The following is a 23,135-nucleotide window of genomic DNA, read 5'->3' on the forward strand; positions in this document are numbered from 1 at the left end:
AATCTGGTTTAGAAAGAAAGAACTTGCATTTATATACTGCCTTTCATGACCTCCGGATGCCCCAAGTTGTTTCACAGCCAATTAAGTACTTTTGAAGTGTGTTCACTTTTGTAATGCAGGGTAAACACACCAGCCAATTTGTGAAAAGCATGGTCCCACAAGCAGCAATAAGATAAATGACCTGATGATCTGTTTTGGTGATGTTGGTTAAGGGATAAATGTTAGCCAGAACACCGGGAGAACTCCCCTGCTCTTTGAAATGTGCCATGGCATTACAAAAGTGAACATACTTCAAAAATGCTTCACCTTAGAGGGCAGGTGGGACCTTCATCTAACATCTCATCCAAAAGCCAGCATCTCCAACAGTGCAGCATAGGTGTATGCTGAGGTTATGTAGGTTTCTTCGAGTGGGGCCTGAACCCACAAGTTACTTGGGCAGAAATAAAAGTGCTACCACTGAGCTAAGGCTGCCACCTGAACATTTGTCCCAAATTATCTCTGTTGTTATAAAGTGGCAGTAGGAGCATCAGTAAGCCCTTGTGGCAGGCAATGTGGGGTACCAGAGTGGTTTGGACTAAAGATGTACTTGGATGTTTCAAAGGTTCTCATTTGCATAAGAGTTTTTCTGACACGCAGGTGTTGAGCGAGTATGAAAGGTGAGTGAAGGTTGTATGCGTGGTAGAGGATGTGGGTTGGCAATTAATTTGGCTCCCCTTATGAGGTCATTGAACCTCTTCCTGCAATGTGTGGCAGTTCTTGTAGTCTGAGAAGTTGCCATCTTCCTTCATATAACCTGACCGTCCCTTTTATGATGCTTCATGCCCAAGAGTCTATCCCTTCTGATTCTGACTTCAGCCAGCAACACTTCCACAGATGTATCTGAAAATCTAAGCTCTTAAAGAGCTGGGGCGTGAGTCACCGAAGAACATTTCCATGCTGAGACGTTAAGTGGAGGAATGCACAGTTTGTTAGACAAACTGATAGAGGATCATATAAATTGGCAAACACATTGTGTATCTTGTCATTCTATGACAGAAGTGTGAGAAGTTAGAAGTGTACTTGGCTGTTTTTAAAAATATCTGCTGCACTGGTTAGGAAGGTCTTTGGTTCAAGCATAGTTCTGCACTGAGTTAGCTGATCAAGCAACACAATTGGCCTCCGCACCCTTGGCTAGGAAAAGATCAGCAAGGGTTTCCATTCCTCTGCTAGATAGTGACTCCCTATTGAAACACAGCCTCATCAGATATCCACAAAAGGACATGATTAGACTTGGCTATGATGGCCCAAAGTCTGAACCCACCTGGACTTACTGCTTAACTTGAAAAATGGCCACTTGTGCAAGGTACTGGAGGGGAGGGGTAGATCAACAGTCATGGACCTGTGATTACAAGAGTTGGTGTTTTCTGTGAATAGGGGAGGAAATTGGGGAAAATAAATAAATTATTGTCCAGAGAGATGTGAAAACACACTTTTTAAATGAAGAAAATTGGTGCAGTAATGTATTTCCACTAGTCACCATCACTAGTATGGTCTGAAATAAGAGACAAAACTGCACCACAGTATAGTAAAATGTGTGAATACAGATCTTAATGGCCCAGAAATTGCTGGAGCAGGGCACCTCCTGGCAAGCATCGTGAATTGGATTTTTTTCTTCACCCTTCAGATCGTATTATTTTTGCACCGCAAATTGCTGGACGTGCAAATTGATAACGGCGTGGCAACATCAATGTGGCATCTAGGACCTCCTGAACGTCAGGTTCATAGTCTAGCTCCTTAACCAATACTACTACTTTCATATGAAGGGAAAAGCTTGTCTAGTTTGGCTATCCAGAGATGCTGAGATAAGAAATGGGGTGCCTCCCACAAGAGATCTTAGTGGGCAGGTTGATGTGTTCCATGATCTGGGACTCGTGGCCAGTCGCTCTTCGGGTCATCCCTCATCTTCCACTTGTGGAACAGGTGGCTGTATCGTCCATGCCCTGTGCGGATTTGGTTGAGCGCTGTCCACTGTTTGAGGGAGGTCGAAGCCAGGGACCTCTGCTGTTGGGTCAGTGATGAAGTGTTGGTTCTTTATGTTGCATGTGTCCCATGATTCTATCCATCTGGATAGTGAGTTGAAGCTGCATGAATATTGGCTGCTGTTTCCCAGAATGGCCGGCGTGATTTGAAGGGCTTTCGTGGTGGGTTTATGGAAAGGTCGATCCTACTCATGATTTTTTCCATCTCACGGAGCATGGTGGTGTGACGATTGGCAGATGGGGCAACGTGGGAAAGCACCGGGAGCCATTAAGCTGGAGTAGACTTGAGCATCCCTGACACCATCCTCATGGGTTGTCTGGTTTGGCTATTCATTTGATGGCTGAGAAACCGAGTTAAGAAATCGGGTGCCTCCCGCAACAGATCTTAATGGGCAGGTTGATGTCATGTGTTCCATGGTCTGGGACTCATGGCGTTTGGCTGCACGTCCACGATCTTTGTGTGCGGCAGAGTAGACAAGGGCCAGTGTTGCGGTGGAAAATGTTCTGGCTTTGCTCCCCCATAATGTTCCAGCGAGTTTCCAGACCAGGTTCACCCTGGATTTTACTTTTGGGTGGTGGTGAGATGAGGCCGATAGGTGAGAGTCCTGTCCATGGTGACATCCAGGTATTTTGGGTGGGGTTCAGGGGTAAGTTGCCTTCCGCATAAAGAAACGTTGAGTTCTTTCCAGGCGGCGTTGTTGTTCAGATGAAATGGCGACACAACTGTTTTCTCTGGATTGGGGCGGAGGCGTCAGGTCCAGAAGTAGCATTCCAGTAGGTCCAGGTCACTTGTGAGCATCCTACTTGCTTCCTGTAGCATTGATTGCTTCAGCAGTGCTGTGTCATCGGCTTAGGTGAACTATCGGGATTTGGTGCAGGGCATGTCCGCTGGGTAGATGTTGAAAAAGGCCGTTGTGTGGCAGACAATTGTTGAGCATTTGTGTTTGGCTGGTCTTGTCACCAAGATAGACGCGGAACTTATGGTTGCGCGTGAGGGTGTTGATAAGCCTGAGAGTCTCGCGGCATTGGATGATTATTGAAAGCTCCAGTAGCGGGCCTTTGTACCAGACAGTGTTGTATGCCGATGACAATGCAATGAAGGCAACTCCAGTCTTCAGCTATTTCTGGAACCGTACCTCAATGTTGACAGTGAGTGCAAGGACCTGGTCAGAGCAGCAGCTTCCCCCGCTGAAGCCTGCCTGCTCATTTTGGGAGGGTGGCTTCTAAAGTCAGTTTTATCCGGTTATGGACAAACCATTCGACCACCTTGTAGGCTGTAGACAGAGGATGATAGAGTGGTAACTTTTGGGATTGCTAGTTGGATTTCCTGGCTTTAAGATGGCAATGACTTTGGAATGGCGCCAGACTTCTGGGATTATCCCAGTGTCAAGGATGTTGGAGGAGAGTTTGGCAAGCCACATCCATCCATTTGGGCCCAGGTTCTTTGGCATCTACCCAGATTTCCTTCGATCCCAGCGGCACTCCTAGACTCAGTGGCTGTCAGCGCTGTGTCCACCTCTTCGGTGGTGAAGGCCGTGGAAAAGGTGGTGTGCGGAACGGCTTTTTGCAGAGAGTTTAAGCAGCTTTTTCACTGCGTTTGTTTTTGGTGGTAGTCGTTGCCTTGGAGTTGTTTAGGAGGCAGGTCGCAATGGCATCTGCACTGACCTTTGGCGCCACCTCACTGCCCTGGCGGAGCAGCTTCCAGGATTTCCTGCTGGAATGTGAGAAATCCAGGTTTTCGGTGGTTTCTCGCCATCGTGCTAATCTGCCTTTGTCCAGGGAATCCATGAGTGCTGTTGCTGTATCTGGGTCTTGAGTGACATTGAACTCTGCCAGCAATCTCTCACTCTCCTGGGACCAGCATAGCACGTACTCTTTCTTGTAACCACGCAGGATGCATCTGGCGGCCCATCACTTTCAGCAGTTGAGCAAAACGATTGTAGTTTTTGGGAACGGCAGTATTCTCTGCATTATGTCTTCGACAATGCTTGTGAAGGTGGGCCCTGAAGCCTCATGAAAGTTCCATCTTGGTTTCGGGACCAAGGCGACTATCGGCACCTTGATCCCTACATGTACGATGCTGGCTTGGTGTTGTGAGCGGGGAAAGCGCTCGAGAATCTTCTGGGAGCAGGTGAGCAGCGGTCACCGGTTCTGAAACAGATGTCTGGTGAGTATTCCTTTTGCCAGCGAGCAGAGAAAAAGGTGCCTGGCTGTTTGGCATCGAAGATGAGATGGATAGCGGTGGCCAGCACCTAGTCATCTAATTGTTCACCCACTCGGTCTACTTTTTGGTAGTGCAACATGTGGTGGTGTCTGTTGAAATCGCCAATGTAGATGGCTTTGTGGTTAGCAGTTGGTAGGGCGATGGTTGGCTATGTCTCCGTCAGCAGATTGTAGACGTTCACGATGGTCAGCTTGCCCACTCTGATTGTGATGGAAAACGGTGAGCTGTCTGCCAGTGAAATTTCTTCAGCTTTGGTAATTAGGTCAGCCTGGACATATGTGGCCATACCGTATTTTGCATGGGATCGGTATGTTATGTGGAATCCATGGATCTGTGTCCAGTATGGGTTGGGCTCAAATAGGTGGATTTCTTGGAGGGCAAGAATGTCGATCATTTGAGTTCTAAGTTCCCTTGACTAGATCTCACACTTAGCTCTAGATAGGCCTTCAACGTTGAGTTGATAAATGTGGAATGCTGGGCTGATTATCTTGGTTGGTTGGTCAGTTGGTCCTGAAAGGACCTTTGGTTGACAGGTTCGATGCTTTCATGCTTTTCAGACCGGGAGGCCGCTTTCGGCCGTTTGGTCATCATCTTGATGACATTAGCTGGCAAGTTCTCGGTGAATTAGCACACACGAGACTACGTGTAAGTTATCATCAGCTCCCCAACCTTAATCAATTCACCCTGTATCCTTCTCTGCCGTACGCTCTGTTTCGTTATCCTTAAATTTAATCCTTAACCAATTAAATTTAAGGTTAAAGAAACCGAGCCTATGACAGAGAAGGAAACAGGGTGAATTAAAGTCAAATTAGATACAGAAAGAGAAATAAAGAGAGGGAGAGTAGATTAAGAGCAAGAAAAAAAGACAGGAAAAGTAAGAAAAAAGCATTTAAATTTAAAAAATCTCTAGGAACAAGTTACTTCCTCCGGGAGTGAGGCTCCACAGTTTCATTGTTCTCTTCCTGGGCTTCCAAGGTTGAGTGGCACATTAGGACCATAAATCATGTCATTAACAGGGTCTTTATGACATGAATTACCAGTTCTAAATGGCTGCAGCAGGATTAATTCGTATTAACAATGAAGAGGATCACGGCAGGGTTGCAATTTTTTTTGGTTTTGGTAAGTCTAACAGCAAATGTGGCGAATTGGAACTCCTGGCATATTTCTTTGCCACAAATTGCTGGGTTTTGGTGGCTGCTGTGAACTCCATTATTTTTCCAGCAATTTCTGAGCCACTATTGCATATAGTCAAACACTTTCAAGTAGCTACCTATACAATGCAAAAATACTTACTAATCCCCTCCTATGTGGATTAACTGCTGGTTTACTCTCCATAAACTTCAGCTCATCCAAAACTCTTGCACCAATTCCCACTCACTCATCACTGTTGTCCTTGGCTCCCAGCCCCCCAAAACCTCCCATTTAAAATTCTCATCCACATTTTTAAATCCCTTCATGGCTTTACACCTCCCTATCTCTGTAACCTCCTCCAGCACTGCAACTCCCTACCCACCCATACAACATCTCGTGCATCCCCCTCTCTTCGTCCCATTAGTGGTCGTGCCTTCAGCTGCCTAGCCCCTATGCTCTGGTGTTCCCTTCCTAAACCCCTCTGCCTCTCCTCCTTAAACCCATCTCTTTGACCAAGCTTTTGCTGACCCCTCCTAATCTCTCTCTTTGACTTGCTGTCTATTTTTTTCTGGTTACACCTTTGTGCAGTGACTTGGGGTGTTTACATATAACTGCAAGTAGTTGTTGTCTGTTGGTGCCCACATTTGATTTTCTTCGTATTTAAGTGATGCAGGCAACAGCTGCATATGTACTGTCCACACACATCAGTGAAGTTGATGAAGGCAGACCTTTGTGCCTGCATATTCTATTGCACACATGTAACCCTGCTCCCTGGTTTCTAACAATATAGTCATTATGTGAATGGTGGTACAGTGACCTGCCAGTTGTGTTTTTTTTAAAACTTTCAAACCTTCTGCTTATTGATGATTCTCATACTTGTTACTCATACTGCACCGATATGCATCATTACAAAAATATGACCCACTCCCTCCAGGTGGTTTCACTACCAGTGTGAATTAGAATCATACAGCACAGAAGGATGCCATTCAGCCCATTATGTCTGTGTCGACTCTTTGAGCTATCCAGTTAGTCCCACTTCCCTGCTCTTTGCCCAATAACCCTGCAATTTTTTTTGTTTTCAAGTATTTATCCAATTCCCTTTTGAAAGTTACTATTGAATCTGCTTCCATCACCCTTTTCAGACAGTGCATTCCAGATCATAACTCTCTGCGTAAAAAATATCATTTCCCTTCTGGATTTTTTGCCAAATATCTTGAATCTGGGTACTAACCTTCCTGTCAGTGGAAATAGCTTCTTTTTTACTCTATCAAAACCCTAGTTCCTCAAACAAAAAGCAAATTAATGCAAACACACATTTAAAATAGGCACCAAGCAATCTTTACGAACCAATAATCACCAATATGGTATCTTTGCAGAGGCTGAAGTAACAGGTCGATTGAAGCTGATCCAAAGGCTAAGCAGAATGTCACGGCAACTATAGAATAAAACTAGAAAATTGATTTGTCTGTGTTATTTCGTTTTTGGTGTTGAATCAGTGATGATAAAATTGTAGTGTAAAACATTACAATGCCGAAACAAGACTGCTTGACAGACCTACATCAGATTGGAAGATCTGATGGAAGGCCCTGGGTCTAGCAATGTTAATACAATCTGCTTTTATCTCTGGGAACCAAATTCACTCAAATGTTGTAAGGATTACCACTCCAAGCCTCATCCTCCACCGATCTATGGTCAGGTAGGATTATACCAATATTTTTTTGTCCTACAGCCAGATCTGGGTGCTACATTTTGAAGGGCTCTTTGCAATAGACCTCTTGGGGCACTTCCAACAAACATAAATTGCATTTATATAGCACCTTTAACATAGGCAAACATCCCAAGGCAACACTTATTGATGAAGATATCTGTATATGTAATTCCCAGTGCTTTGTGTGTTGTTCAGATCTGAAACTCCATGGCCATCTCACCTTATATTTGATGACCTTTAAAAATCCTTATTCATTCAATCACCTCTGGAATGAAATTTGTATGAAAATGTGTGATATTTAGTCTATTTCTGGGTCAGTACGATTGAGACCATCCATTCAGCTGCCTCTGCCGCTTCCCTCCCTTCCCCTAGCCCACCAAGCAAAACTTTCTCTAAAGTTCCCCCCTGCCCTAGCCCTGAACTCGCATCTTTCTCTAGTTTCTCTAATATTTCCCCTCATGCCCTCTCCGAGCTCATTTTGTCCATGAGACTCTACCTCCTGCTCTCTCAACCCTATTCCTACCAGTTGACCACCAAACTTTCCCTCCTGGCCCCCATGTTAGCTAACATTAACTGTTTCCTCAGGTACTGTTCCCTCCCCTTCAAATCTGCCATGAACACCCCCCTTCTCAAAAAATCCACCCTTGACCCTTCTGTCCTTGCAAACTACCACCCCATCTCCAACCTCCCTTTCCTCTCAAGTCCTTGAGCATGCTGTCACTTCCCAAATCCATGCTCATCTTTCCTGCAACTCCTGTTTGAACCCCTCCAATCAGGTTTCAGCCCCTGCCACAACACTGAAACAGTCCTAATCAAAGTCATGAATGAAATCTTATGCGACTGTGGTAAACTATCCCTCCTCTGCCTTCTATACCTGTCTGCAGTCTTTGACATGGTTGACCCCACCATCCTCCTCCAATGCCTGTCCTCTGTTGTTCAGCTGGGTGAGACTGCACTTGCCTGGTTCAATTCTTATCTATCTAATCATAGCCAGAGAATCACCTGCTATGGCTTCTCTTCCTGCACCATTACCTCAGGAGTCCCCCAAGGATCTATCTTTGGCCTCCTATTTATCATCTATATGCTACCACTTGGCGACATCATACTAAGACACGTCAGGTTTGACACGTACGCTGATGACACCCAGCTCTATCTCACCATCACCTCTCTCGACACCTCCACTGCCTTGGATTTGTTACACTGCTTTTCTGACATCCAGTACTGGATGAGTAGAAATTTCCTCCAACTAAATAGTGGGAAGACCAAAGCCATTGTCTTCGATGACTGTAACAAACTCCGTTCCCTAGCCACTGACTCCATCCATCTCCCCGGCTCCTGTGAGGCTGAACCGCTTGCAACCTTGCCGTCCTATTTGACCCTGAGCTTGGCTTCCGACCCCATAATCCTCTCCATCACCAAAACTGCCTACTTCCACCTCCGTAACATTGCCCACCTCCACTCATCTGCTGTCGAAACCCTCATTCATGCCTCTTAGCTCTAGTGGCAGCTGTGGCTCAGTTGGTAACACTCTCACCGGAGTCAGAATGTTGTGGGTTCAAGTCCCACTTGAGAGACTTCAGCACAAAAATCTAGGCTGCCACTCCAGTGTAGTACTGAGGGGGTGCTGCACTGTTGAAAGTGCCGTCTTTCGGATGAGACGTTAAAGCGAGGCCCCGTCTGCCCCCTCAGGTGGGCATGAAAGATCCTGTCACTATTTCGAAGAGCAGTGGAGTTCTCCCTGGTGTTCTGGCCAATATTTATCCCTCAATCAACATCATTAAAACAGATTATCTGGTCATTATCACATTGCTGTTTGTGGGAGCTTGCTGTGTGCAAATTTGTCATGAAAGGCATTATATAAATGTCTTTAGACTCAACTATTCCAATTCTTTCCTAGCCTGCCTCCCACGTTGCACCCTCTGCAAACTTGAGCTCATCCAAAACACTGCTCCCCGTATCCTAACTCGCACCAAGTCCCATTCACCTGTCACCCGTGCTCGCTGCCCTACACTGGCTCCCGGTCCAGCAACACCTCGATTTAAAAAATTCTCATCCTTGTTTTCAAATCTCTCCATGGCCTCGCCCCTCCCCTATGCAGCTGAAGGCACAGCCGCCAATGGTGGAGTGATGAAAATGGGGCATGTGCAAGAGGCCCGAATTGGAGAAGTGCAGAGATCGCAGAGGGTTGTCAGGCTGAAGGAGGTTACAGAAATGGTCTGGTTCATCCGCAGTGGCCAGGGAGAGGGATGGAGTCAGTGGAAAGGGTTCAAAAACAATAGCTGCAATTTTGCCAGCGCTGAGAGGGCGGGTTCGGAGGTGGGTCCGGAGGTGGGTCAGGTGTTAAAGTCAAAATTATTGACGACGGGTCGGGAACCTGCCTCCGCGTGAGGTTTAAGAGTGTCGGGTCTGTGATTTCATAACAGACTCGACACCACGTGGCGGGTAAGGATTTTAAGGCACTTAACTCCTTGTTAAGTACTTGTTAACTGCTATTTTGAGAGCCTTTTGCAATTTTCCAACATTTTATTCAGGTTTCATGACGTTCGGAGATCACGCCAAGTAAGTGTGTTGAGAAGACCAATGAGCTGGAAACTTCACAACTGCAGTCTAAAAGCTGCACTCTCAAATCTGTTCAATTTCAAATGTCAGAGGTTGCTGATTTCACGATTTGGCAGACTGTCTTGAGGCTGTAAGTGTCTGTTGTTAACTCTATATCCACTGTGACCGGCGTTACTGGACAGAAAAGGCACTCTCACCCTTCACTATGCCACCTCAAATTATGATCACACAAATGGCAATGATGTCAAACGTTCATACAAGATTAATTTATTCCAATATAATAAAAGAACAGAAACTTAACATTGAATTCTATCAAAACACCCAAGTGGCATGGAAGTTCAAGCGCTTGGAGAGAAGCCCCCACTTGCATATTGCCTCCCGCCATCCTCTGAGGAGTCCTCCTGCTCTTCCTCCTGGACAGTAGGGAGGGGGGGCTCTTGATGGTCCTGTGGGAGAGTAGACATGTGATATGTAGATTGCAGACTAATCCCATTGTGCACATGATGAGCATTCAATTTCTAATGACACCAGATGCCATTAAGTGTCACTCATGAAAGCCAAATAAGTTGGGTGGAAAAGCATTCTATCACCAGGTTATTCAACTGAGCCCATCTCTCCACCCCCACTTCAAGCTGTTCCACTGATCCCACAATTTCCAGAGCGGCCTTGTCAGTGTTGGTCAGCTGGGACAAGGATGGTGGTCTTCCTCCTGTTTTCTCCCTCTCTTATCGTGGCCTCTCTTTTCCTGCAATGAGGGAAATAAGTAGTTTCAGTGAGAGTGATGGAATGAGTGTAAAGAATGGATAGGATAGATGTTTAGAGGGAGACTGTGAAGGAGTGGGTTCCCATTACAAAGTTCCCTCCTTTTGAGTTGTTAGTTGTCGTCAGTGCATAACCTTGAGGGTGGGTGCGAGGGGTGCATAGTAAGATGGGGAAGTTAATCTGTGCACAGGGCGAGAGGGATGGGGGATGGTGCAAGGAGTAGGGTTAGCAATGCAGAGTGATGGGGATGTGATGACAGGCACAGCAGAATTAAGGTAAGTGAGCTTTTATACTCACTTATCCAGAATGCAGATGATCATTGAACCTTTTCCTGCATTGGACCCAGGTGCGTCTGTACATGGACCTGGCAATGACCTCCTTAGCTATTCGCAGCCAGGCTGCCTTTGTCTGCCGAGGAGGTTTCCTTCTTCCATCAGATGGGTACAGGACTTCCTGACGTCCTCCGACTCCCTCCATAAGAACGTGGAGGGAGTCTTCGTTAAAAGCAAGGAGCTGCCTTTTGTTTCTCTGCAGACATCGTAGTGAGAAGCAGCAGTCAGAAGCACCAGAAACGACCTGAGATCCAATGGTGAAATGGCCCCCTTAAATGCACTGGCTGCAAACACGTCAGCATATCAGCTGAACAGACCCGCACCTTGTGATCAGGGCGAGTAACCCACATGGCGGGCTTAACTAGCCCAATTAACGAAAAATTGTCAGTGGACCGGAACCCACCCACTACTGTTCTCAACACAAACCCGCTTCCAAGAAGAAAATTGTGCCCAATGGCTTCAGCTTTTCCACTATCTAGTTGGAAGAATTTTCTGCTCATCCAATCCTAACCCTATCAAGATCTATATGATCTACAGACTTTACTTTGGATGAGACATTAAACCAACCGCCGCGCACCCCTCCCCTCCCACCAACTGCCGCGCACTCCCACCGCCGCCTGTTCCAGTGGTTCAGGTGGATGTTAAAGATTCAAAAAAGAGCAGGAAGTTCTAAGCCACTGGTCCTCATTCAACCAACACCATCAAAAATAAAGTAACCAGTCATTCATCTCATTGATGTTTGTGGGATCATGCCGTGTACAAAATGGCTACATTTGTCTACATAACAAGTCACTGCATTTCAAAATGCTTCACATACATTGAATTTCTTTGAGGTATTTGACAGACATAAGGTATTACATAATGGCAAATCTTTTATTTGATCCTTACAGGATATTAAGAGCTGATTCCACAATCCCAGTGGGAAGCTGCATTGGAAGGACATGCATCATGGGTAAAATTAATGGACGGAAATCACAGGCTGCATCTCTATGATGGCGCCTGGAGACAATTGAGGCATGCCATGACCGGTGGCCACCACAGGGGCTGGAGTGTATAGTCCATACGCGATAATAGAATTATTAATTTGAAAAGTTTCCTTTATGATTTGGGTTTCTATTAATTGTGCTCCTCTAAAAAGGGGGGGCCTATGTTAGATTTTTGGGTTGATGACACTGGGGCAACCCAGTTGTCTCCTTATGGGTTTTAATTAAAAGAAGCATCCCTATGATGTCTTCCTGCAAGCTTGGCTCCTCGCTAGGAGAGCAGGATGAGCCCCTATTATGTACTACACTCAGGCAGTGTAACAAATTTACAATAGTACAGCAGGATAGCTTGTTGAACAACTTTTATTTTTCTAAAGGCAGGGTTCTTCTGTATAAAACTAGCAAATTACAGACACACAAATTTATACATATGATGATAGGCAATAATCACTCTTCAGCGACAAACTATTTTTCTTACCGGAATTTAATTATCCAATTTTCCTGCTCTTAGGGGGGGAAAAAAGAAAATCCAACAATTCAGCTATAGTTAAAAAATAGAAGTGTAATTATCATTGTACTGTATTAGATTTCACCTTTTAATCAACTGTTAGCCGTCCTACATGTGCCAAGTCTGGTTAGGAATGGTTCAAGATGCTGGTAGCTCTCCATTAGTTTGCCCTAGTACCCATATCCTTTCTGTCTGAGTCTGGAGAGTCAGTGTTCCTTAAACTAAATTCATTCTTGGGATGTGGGCATCGCTGCCAAGGCCGGCATTTATCGCCCATCCTTGAGGCCAACTGTAGCATTGCAGCTAAATCACCTAACTCAGCAGACACCAGGAATTACACATGGGACTTTCTGATCTGCAGATCATCTTAAAAAAAACAAGAAACAGCATCAATTGAATGACTGAACAGATATACCTTGTAACAAGTCAGGTAGGCAGTAAGCCTGGTGGTGCACGGATCTGGGTTTCCATTACATTGCAGTTAATAGTGCCAATGTTCTATGATGGTTGGTGCACATAGGCACATGTTTGGGGGGGGGGGGGGGGGGGGAGAGAAGTGGGTGAAGCACAAAAGCTAGGAAAAACAACATTTAGCAAAGAGAAGTTAACTGCTAGACTACTCTAACATGCTAAAGAAATAGTGAATTTTAAAACAGTTCATATATAGAATATAAAAATAAAATTAAGTGGTTTAAAATCCAAAACATTAAATTCAGAACACTGAACAAATCGTTTCTTGCTAGACTTGATACTCAGAATTTAAAATTAAAATCACACCATGGCACTTCAATCACCGTTTAGTTCTCTTTCAAATAATTAAACTTTTGTACCCTTCAGACTGGTCAGAAAATTCAAGGCATTCAAAATGATAATTTAATCACATGTTACAGCAATACTGCAGTGTTGCATGTGCCTACTGAATAAAACAATCAGTTGAAAGGAACTGCATACACATTTGATTACTAACTTAAAAAGCCCAGTCAGTTATGTAAATGATGTGTTTTAAATGGTTATAAAAATAGGGAGCCCAAGAGAGATGCTACCCATTCCAAAATAATACAGAAGATACATTTAGGATTTTCCCAGATCTTTTCTCAAAATGAGCACTGTACATTTAAAAGTACTGGCATGACATCTTAAAACATTAAACTGACTGCTGACCAAACACAACATTGCATCATTGGTCCTTCATTGTTGCTGGAATCCTGGAACTCCCCACCCAACAGCATTGCAGGAGTACCATCACCACAGGACTCCAGCGGTTCAAGAAGGCGTACCACCAATTTGTCAAGGGTAACTAGGGATGGGCAATAAATGCCAGCCTTGCCAGGGACACCCATATCCCAAGAATGAAAAAAAAATCAGGCAGTTAGGACTGCCCTTTGAGGGTCAATGGGAAAGGAATACCAAGGGAATCTATAACATTCAGATCCAGAGGTCACTGGTAAGCTCCTGTTAGGACAGTGTGGCGTTAATACCCATTCCTATTGTATTTTTTTTTGCAAAATGCAGGTAGAGTACCCATTTTGAGTAACTTTAGATAACATTCATTGTAACATGCACTTTGAATAGTCGCTATGGACAAAGTCAACAGTAATTAACAAGAAGCAATACTGACAAAAGGAATGCACTGCTATAAACATCGAGCACCCAGGTTTAATCATTTAGTGTCTTACTCTGCATACACTTCGTTTTTAGAATGCTACTATAAAAGTTACCTTGAATGCATTACATTCACTTCAAAATACACACATACACACAGGACTGAAAATGGGCGTTAATCCATCCATACCAACCCTTGTAAGTAGCATTTCTGCACCAAAATTAAAAACTCAAGATCAGTTTACTAAAAAAAACGTGAATTTACTCAAAAGAATACTGTGAATTTAAGAAGTGTCCCGCAATTCTTTGCAAGTCTCTATTTACTTTTTGAATGTCCAGCAATACAAATTTACAAAAATAATCCATTGTTTCTAAACGTTTCATGACGCACGTAGCAATGTATTTTGAAAGGTGCTTTCAATAGAGAATAAGGACTTCAGAAGTAATAAAAATATACCTTCACTTCACCCGATCCCCATAAATTTCCTCAATCAGACATCATCTAATAGCTTTTCATCTTTCAAAATTAATCGATGGCCAAATAAAAATAAAATTGCTGATTACTACTAATATTCCCCAGAGGGTCGCTCGCAACAACCCATTTTATAATCATGCACCATTCATATTTACAAAAAATAATCTAGTTAAACAGCAAAGAAATAAATAAAGAGGTTACTGGGGATAATCAGGAAACTGTGCACTTTGAAATCTGATTAGTTGCTACCGTGTATACAGGATAATCCTCACACTGTACTTTGCTGCTGGAAAAAAAGAGCCATTCGGGTGAAATACTGTAGACCAGAGATCTGAGCCTCACTGTTTCCTCTTCAAAAGTAATAAAAAAGAGGGTCCACGAGACTACACAAAATGAAAAAAAACACAATTTGTTCTTTGTTAACAAAAATCCAAATAATACATGAAGTTTCTTTGTCACTATACTTCTGAACATTATATCCTTATTCTGCATACAGGATATTGATTATCCTAGTAAAGCAAAGTATATTATTTTAAAGTATTTATCTCTTTCTTAGCATATGAGGAAATCCCAAATTAAATCCCCTCCTTTAAGATACCAATCAAAAAGCTTCGGTAAAAAAATACACAGATGTATAAAATATAGAGAAATAGAAAAAATGGCCAGAAAGGTTACAGGCTGAAACATATTAATATGATTCTATGAACTGGTCAAGCTTTGCCCTGTTGGAATAGGATGGCACAAGAATTGCTTGATTCTCTTATAGCACTCCCTTTCCTCCCTGATGGCTGTGATTCAAAATGGGTACAGTTCACACACCACCACAATCTTATATACTAAGGGGTAAATTTTGAGTCCAAACTGGCAGCAAGGTATCTTGCTTGCCGGCAGCACCTACTGAAAAATTGTGGGCAACATGTCTGAATTTCCAATATGCATGAGCAGCAGATAGGTACCTTGCCGTTGGTCCGGACTTCTAAAATTTAGGCACATACACACACATTATAAACATACATCATTTATCCAAAGCTAGAGTCACCCCCTCCCTTCTCATAAAATCTTAAACACTATATAATGCATTTACATTATGCTATTTACCTGTGGGTTCTACATTGCTATACCTTTATTACCCTTCACCCAACATCAGGCTGCCTGCTACAGCCAGCTACCAAATAATGATAAGAAAAGCACCACAGACTACAAGAAGTAACAAAGCAATAGTTCAACAGAGTGGCTTGTGCTTCGCTCTTGCAGTGGGGGACATCAGAACCATCAATTGAATTAGTCAGATATATATTTTAAATATCCCCTGTGCACCAATACCACATACAGCTTTCTTTAGTCTTTTTTATAAAATACTCTCTCCATAATGTTAAACATTACTCGGTATTTCTATCACATGATAGGAACTAAATCCAGTCATCCTCAAAAGGTAATTATGCCACACAATACACACCAAATAGGATTTACTTTTTGGAGATACAGACCTCTAGCAAAAAAAGGCATTGTATATCACACACAAACAAAAAACTCACTTCTGTTTATTTTCAAATATATCACCACTGAATACAAATGACTTTATTACCCATATTAGCAATGGCAACCAAGATGAGCTGAAAAAAGTGTGAAAATTCCATGGATATATTCCAAAAAGTAATAAATAACTAGGAATGTGTTTGCGATTTGAACATAAAATTCAGAATTCTGGTGATTGCATAAAGTGGAGAGCACAGTACCCCTTCCATTCTAATACTGACATCCTCCTAATTTACTGTGCTCAGAATTCATGCTACAGGACAACCACTGACTAGTCCACTAATACAGACACCAAAGCATATATTGCTGGTAAACTTTACGGATATCCATTAAGGTGAGGAATTTCAATACAGAGAGTGGAACATTTTCCACCCAGTGGCAGCAAACACGGAGGTCAGGCATAACATGGTTAGATGTGGTGCAAAGCTCCTTCTGCCACAAGGTGCCTTAACCTCTAGCTCACAAAGGCATCTGCTACTTCAGTGTCACATTTCCATTTTATTTTTGCCTACCAGCCTCAATCTCCGAATGAGGTCACCACATTATTGTCGACTCCATGCTGAATTGTGGACAGTTTTGTGCTGTGGGGACCACAAAAACTAGGAACTAGGTTCAACTTTATTTTGAGCGGTGAACAAAAGGACAATTTCATCCCATCAGTCTGAATGCCAATCCATGAAAGACCACACTTAATGTTACAGGCAGTCTGTAAAAAATCTATACAAGGGTCTTTCTACCTTTACTAGCACAGTACAAAGAGCAGCAATGACTCTGAATGTATCCACTGGTCGAGACACATTCCTACTGTTAATTGTGTGCTTCTCTCCACTCTGATGGCTTTGATTCCTTGCTATACAATTCCACCAGCAATCTTCTGATAACTCACCCAAATGGCCATATTTTGTGTGTGCCTGCACAGTAAGTATCAGTAGGTTATTCAATAGCGGAAAGTATCACTATCAAGACTGATCCGGATTGTACCCGATATCCACACACTTAACACTTTTCCAGTATGGGTCACTGGATAAAGAGCAGGAACCATGGCCAATTTTTCCCTTCATGGTGCATTAACGTCAACTGTAGCACAACCCACAACCAGAGTTGAGATCAGTAAATTCAACAGAGCAGGAATTCAAGCAGTGACCTTCTGGCCTGTATCGCCTAGTGCTACATTGAATGGTGTCTTTACTTACTAGGTTATCGCAGAGACTTGGTCCAACATCATAATGTTGTAACACTCCATCTTGCTTACATGGAAGGCAATATGAAAACTAATACAAAAAGGTCCAAAAAGACAAATGATAAAGGAATGAAAAAGCATAATGTTTGGATTTAAAGAACTGCAAAATATGCTTAAGACAGCTCATACATTCCTAAATTTGTTCTAGCCTTATAACATACTCGCAGCCATTGCTTATTCTCTGAGCAATACACTTACAGCCATCTACTATCTCGGTGTGATTTCTATTACAACATTTTTGCTTTATCTTTTCACCATCATCGGGTTCTCATTTTTCTTTGCTACCAACGACTTACTCACTCATGTAGTTTATTAACCCTGACATGATGCCAGACAGTTCATAAACCACTTGTAGATAAAATAGGCACTTGTATTTTATACAAAATCAAGAGCTGGTCAGGGATGAATTGCAAATAAATATGGAATGTCCTTGCTGGTTGTGGGCTTAGTGAACCAGTGACATCAAGTGTGTACAGATTGAGAATTCATTTCTGTCTGTCTATTCTGGACTGTATTAGCAAGTTAACTATCCAGCATTGTCAATTTTGACTAGAAATTGATCCATGCGTTGTACTAATTAAAAAGACAGACTTTCCCTGTGGGATAAACAAAAATGGAATTTCTAGCCAACAGTGCAAGAATATCAGTCATTAACCTCACAGTTTTACAATACACAAGTTGTTAAAATCTTAAATTTTCTTAGCAAGCATCATAAATTTTCAAAAATCTACAACACAGACATTCTTTTGCCTATTTTCATTAAAAACATTTGTTTAACCATCAATTGCTGATAACCACCTTTCAGGATTTAGAGAGCAGAAGTGTATTGACCCTGAATTAATATCAGAGATACCAAAGGTGTCTGAGTAATCTTGTCACATTCCAACTGCACGTTAACTCACATTCATTCCATGGTCCAACTCAGCAATCTTCCAAACCAATTCTGCAATTACATGAACAGAAACAAAAGTTCTCCGATGGTTCAAGTGATGAAGACAGAAACTGAGCCATACAAACCAGAAGGTCACAGCTTTGATTCAGTCAGTTCGGAGTTAGCTAACTGCAGTCAGAATTGTACAACTGGTCTCAGCCCATTTGGTTGGCACATGAAGAACAGCCCTTAGGCCAAGGTACCAGTGGAACCTCACCCTGTCGAATTATACCCCAAGCAAGGAGTCAAAGCTTTCAACAGAGGAGGGAGATAAAACTGGCACAATATACAAAAAGGATGTCATTCCAATTTTTTTTTTTTAAAGGGGTACCAATGGTGTGGCTCTCGCTTTAAGGTGACTTGATGCAACAGTTCTCTTTCATATGAACAAGATGTCTCCAATTTCATGTCTTGAAAGGAATGCAACAAGGGGTCAGAGTATGGAGGCTACTTGAAGCCAGGCAATAATCAGTAGCACTACTCTAACTCCAGGTTCCACAATAACACCCCAACACCATGCAGCAATCTCATTGTATAAATAGAGTAACAGTGAACTGTTCAGGACCAAAAATCCTTGACATGGGTTAGGTCGTCACTTTTTATATCTTTTTGGTGCTCAGTCACTCAGGTATCTAGTATAAAAAGTCAGTCACAGAAGTTCTGTATTGCCCTTTATGATGTCTTTACTTACAAGTGTGATCTCACCCTCACCTACTGAATTGAAAAGTGCAATATTCAGTACATAGCACACATCACTTGCAAACAGCAAGGCTACACAAATCAAAACACCTGTTCTCAGTAAGTAACTTTCACAACAGTTTTGAATTTTTTTTAAACATAGCAATATACTTTTCAACAGATGATTTTGCACTGGAGATAGGTATGTAATTTCCTTGCACAGTTTTATGGTCCAAGGATAATTTCAGATTATTGACAGTCCACCCATCAATTTGTCAGCCCTTATTTTTAGCAACAAATACTGTGCTTTTCTTAAAAGGTTATAATCTCATCATCACTTCCGTCCCAGTAAAGTTTTAAAGTAGGGCATAGAGACGATGACACAGTGTGGTGTAACACAAGGTTGCATTTGCCAACATGGTAGATCCCTGATTTCAGTCAGGCCACGTTGGAAAAGGCACTGAGCAAAAGGTGAGCTACTTTCTCATGCAGAGGGAGAAAAAAAACCTCAGGAAAGGTCAACCCAGGATACTCTCCAATGCTATACAATACACAGCTTAAGAATGGAATTGGCACAGACATGGGAACAGGATACTTGCCTGTCCTTTAATGTGAGGGGGGAGGAACAGTGCTTGTTGTGAGGGTAACAAAGGGACAGGAAAATATTAAATATATGTGAGAAAAAGTTTTTTTTTTTTTTTAAAAAGAGTTTCTGGTAGCCAAAATGCTCACAACTTTGAAACTGGGCTCAAAATTAGAGATAGCAAGACTAGCAGTAAATGACAAATAAAAACCCATTAGTACTCCAATTAATAACTTAAAACGCAACTGTATTTTATACAAATACTTCTTGAAGGCAATTTGTAAGACGTGCACAAGAGGCTTCCTGCAAGTGGGTGCACGGTTAAGTATAATGTTTAAACAGGTCGATTAGATCAGTCACAGTCTACTGTCACTGATCCATTGTGCAATGGACCACTGCTAATTCTGAGCCCTGTTGAAATATCTGACCCAATTTCTCAAGATTTCTACTCAACTGTTTCAGCAAGAGTCAAACAAGATCTTTCAAAAGTCCACATTTTTAAACAAATCATCAGAGGACTTCAAGTGAATTGTACAGCTTTAAACCTCTGATGGGACCCCCAGTGTAGCCCCTGTTAAAACCCAAGAGTTCTAAGGTCTCAAGTTTGAAGAAACTCAAAAATTGCAAAAACAACCTACCTTTGAACACATCTTATTAAACCTTGAATAATGCTTACAGCTGTCCATTAGACAATTATTTGTTTATCTCTTACCACAAGAGTTAGCGGTACCTGCCACTAACCTGCACCAGGGGCAGGTTTGACCCGCATTGCAAGGCATAGAATCAGACAATATGTTGCCCAGATTGTGAAGTCCCTCAGCAAATCCATTAAATTCAACAATAATCCAACACTATATTCCCTCCGTCTTTACCAACCCCAAAAAGTTTTTTTAGCAAGATGATTTTGCTATGAGCCAGAATTCGGACTTGCCAATGGCCAGAAGAATGTGTGTGTGGATCAGTAGGTTTCTGCTCTGGTCTGTAAGTCAGTAGAATAAGGCCAGGACAGTTAAAATGACACTGTCTTGATTTTCTTGGTTTAGTGCCTGAAAAGCTATAAGTTGTGACCCTGAAGACAGCAGCCGGACATTACAGCCCTTGATTTCAGACAGACATTTTCATGGCCATAGTTTATGTTCTCATTTAAAGGCTGCATTGTGTTAAACAGAGCTTGTTTAATATTTACTATTCTTTCTTTAGCTTATCTAAAGAGACAGTGCGATTTGATTTAGTCAAATTCCACTGTACAAAAACCTTGTATTCAAATCCCCATTCGAGGGGACTGGCAGTTGCACACTAAATCAAGAAACATTTGGACCTTTTAAGAACTTTTTTCCCCCTTTGTCTTTCTTGGAGACATCTGTATAAAAATTATTTTGCCCCTTTTAAAGAAGCAAAACATCAAGAGGTGTCCCTGGCTATCCAACCACTTTCCGTTAAGAAATTCAATATCCTCTTCTTTAAAACTTTGTCGAGGTAGCTGGGCAGGCGGCTCTTGGAAGGGATGCCCTGCCTTTTCTGCAGGTAGTCTTTGATGATGATGGTCTTGACGGTCAAGTACCGTGTGGGGCTGAGGTTGAGCGAGCTGCACAGTACCTTCTCCCGCTCGGACAGCAGGTCAAAGCCGGGCAGGTTTTCCATGGCGTTGAACTCCCCTGCTGCTTCCTTGCCGCCGTCGTCTTTACCCCGTTTGGCCCCGGCGCTGTTCTTCATCTCCTTGCGTTTCTCTCGCTTGTGCCGGGCCGCCTCGTACTCGGCCGACTCCTCGGTCTTGTCGATGCCGTTGCGCCGGTAGCGCTGCAGCTCGCGGATCTTGGCCCTCAGCGTCCTCTCCTTGTGCAGGTTGTCGAAGCAATCGTCGAACTCCTTGGACGACATGAACTGGCAGATCGGGCGGAGCTTGGCCCGCAGCTCCTTCTCCTCCTTGGTCACCTTGCGCTTCAGCGGCTTCTCCTTGCGCTCCTTGCCCAGGAAGGCGGGCACCAGGCTGTAATCGCGGGCCATGTTCTTGCGCCGCTGGCGCTCCCTCAGCTTCCTGACGTACATGTCGACGTGGGCCCGCTTCAGCTCGATGTCCACGTCCTCGTCGTCGTAGTTGACGGCCAGGCCGCTGATGAGGGTCTCAGCGTCCTGCAGGTACTCGATTTCGTAGTCGTCGCGCAGCGGCATATAGCCGAGCTGCTGCTGCTCGGCGGCGGTGATATCGAGGGGCGGCAGCGGCACGGTGAGGCTGGGCGACAGCGGCCCGCCGCTCGGGCAGGTGTGGTCTGTGACGCGGTTGGGGATGGAGTCGGGGATGCACGCGCGGCCCAGGTTGCCATGGATGTACATGCTGACGTAGTGCTCCATCACTTCCGGCGGCGCGCGCGCCCCCACATGCGCGGCCATGTCCTCCCAGTTGCCGAAGCCGTACTGTTCGATGGCATCGAGCAGCAGCTGCTCCTCCCGGCTGGTCCAGCCCCCCTCCGCCTCGGCTCCCCACAGCGTGAACCTGCCGCCATCCACCAGCTGGTAGCCGTGCCAGCGCCGGTGGTTGCCGATCTCGGCGCCGGCCGAGAAGCACTCGGGGCACAGCTCGATGTCCTGGCACTCGGTGCAGCGGAGCCGCAGGCTCGTCACGTCAGCCAGGCAGTAGACGCAGTACTTCTTGCCCAGCTCCGCCATTGTGCGCCGAGCCTGCGCACCCGACCACCGCCGCCGCCCGCCTCTCAGTGACGGCTTGAGCATGCGCGGTTGAGCGCCGACTGGCGACACTGGGGAAGGGAGCACTGCACCCCGGGGGGGACAAATGGACTGTACCACTGCGCAGTGGGGCCTTGTTATGTCAGGTCTCCCAGGAGCAGCAATAGCTGTTGTTTAAGGAGATACACAGTTGCTTGCCTTGTTCATGCAGGTCCCAGAGACCCTATGGAGGGCGCCATGCTGAAATTACTTTCTAATCGCAGCAAGTTCCAGTGCAAAAACCCATAGAAAGTCTGTGGGCAAATGTATGTGTACTTGAACGGCCAGCACTGTTTGTTCGCCACTGACCGCAAAATTCGGGCCATTATTGTATCTGCTTCCACCACCCTTTCAGGCAGTGCATTGCAGATCATAACAACTCACTGCTTAAATTTTTTTTCCTCATGTCGCCTCTGGTTCTTTTGCCAATTACCATAAATCTGTGTCCTCTGGTTACAGACCCTTCTGGCACTGGAAACAGTTTCTCCTTATTTACACTATCAAAACCCTTCAAGATTTTGAACACCTCTATCAAATCTCTTAATCTTCTCTGCTCTAAGGAGGACAACTCCAACTTCTCCAACCTTTCCACATAACTGAAGTCCCTCATCCCCGGTACCATTCTAATGAACCTCCTCTGCACCCTCAACATCCTTCCTAAAATGTGGTGCCCGGAATTGAACACAATATTCCAGCTGAGGCCTAGCCAGTGTTTTATAAACGTTTAGAAAACTTTCTTGCTTTTCGACTCCATGCCTCTATTAATAAAGCCAATGATCCCATATGCTTTTTTAACAGCCTTCTCAACTTGTCCAGCCACCTTCAAAGATTTGTGTACATACCACCACCACCGCCCCCCCCCCAGGACTCTCTGTCACGTGTCTGCCCATTTTACCAGTCTGTCACTGTCCTCCTGAAGTCTGCTACTATCCTCCTCGCTGTTTATTACATTTCCAAGTCTTGTGCCATCTGCAAATTTTTAAAAATACCAAGTCCAGATCATTAATATATATCAAAAAGCACAGTGGTCCTAATACCGACCCCTGGGGGACATCACTGTACACTTGCTTCCAGTTTGAAAACAATCATTCACCAATTTGCTCCAAATTTTGCTGGTTTTCTAATGAGAATATGCCACAGTGAA

At 43.9% G+C, this 23,135-nt stretch overlaps 1 protein-coding gene across 1 annotated transcript; it reads right to left on the minus strand.

The window, feature by feature from the left end:
• Positions 1-12,062: 12,062 nt before the first annotated feature.
• Positions 12,063-21,948, minus strand: tada2b (transcriptional adaptor 2B). The gene has a single exon (XM_085961928.1). It carries the CDS (start codon positions 21,932-21,934, stop codon positions 20,672-20,674), a length of 1,263 nt encoding a protein of 420 aa, XP_085818054.1. The 5' UTR covers positions 21,935-21,948; the 3' UTR covers positions 12,063-20,671.
• Positions 21,949-23,135: the final 1,187 nt, after the last annotated feature.

The sequence above is a fragment of the Somniosus microcephalus genome, chromosome 2 (genome assembly GCF_052327205.1).
Source record: "Somniosus microcephalus isolate GS21.2 chromosome 2, FLI_Smic_1.0, whole genome shotgun sequence".
NCBI lineage: Eukaryota > Metazoa > Chordata > Chondrichthyes > Squaliformes > Somniosidae > Somniosus > Somniosus microcephalus.

What these genes read in the sequence shown, in the direction of transcription:
- tada2b (XM_085961928.1), bottom strand. Translation starts at nt 21,934, where the DNA reads ATGGCGGAGCTGGGCAAGAAGTACTGCGTCTACTGCCTGGCTGACGTG.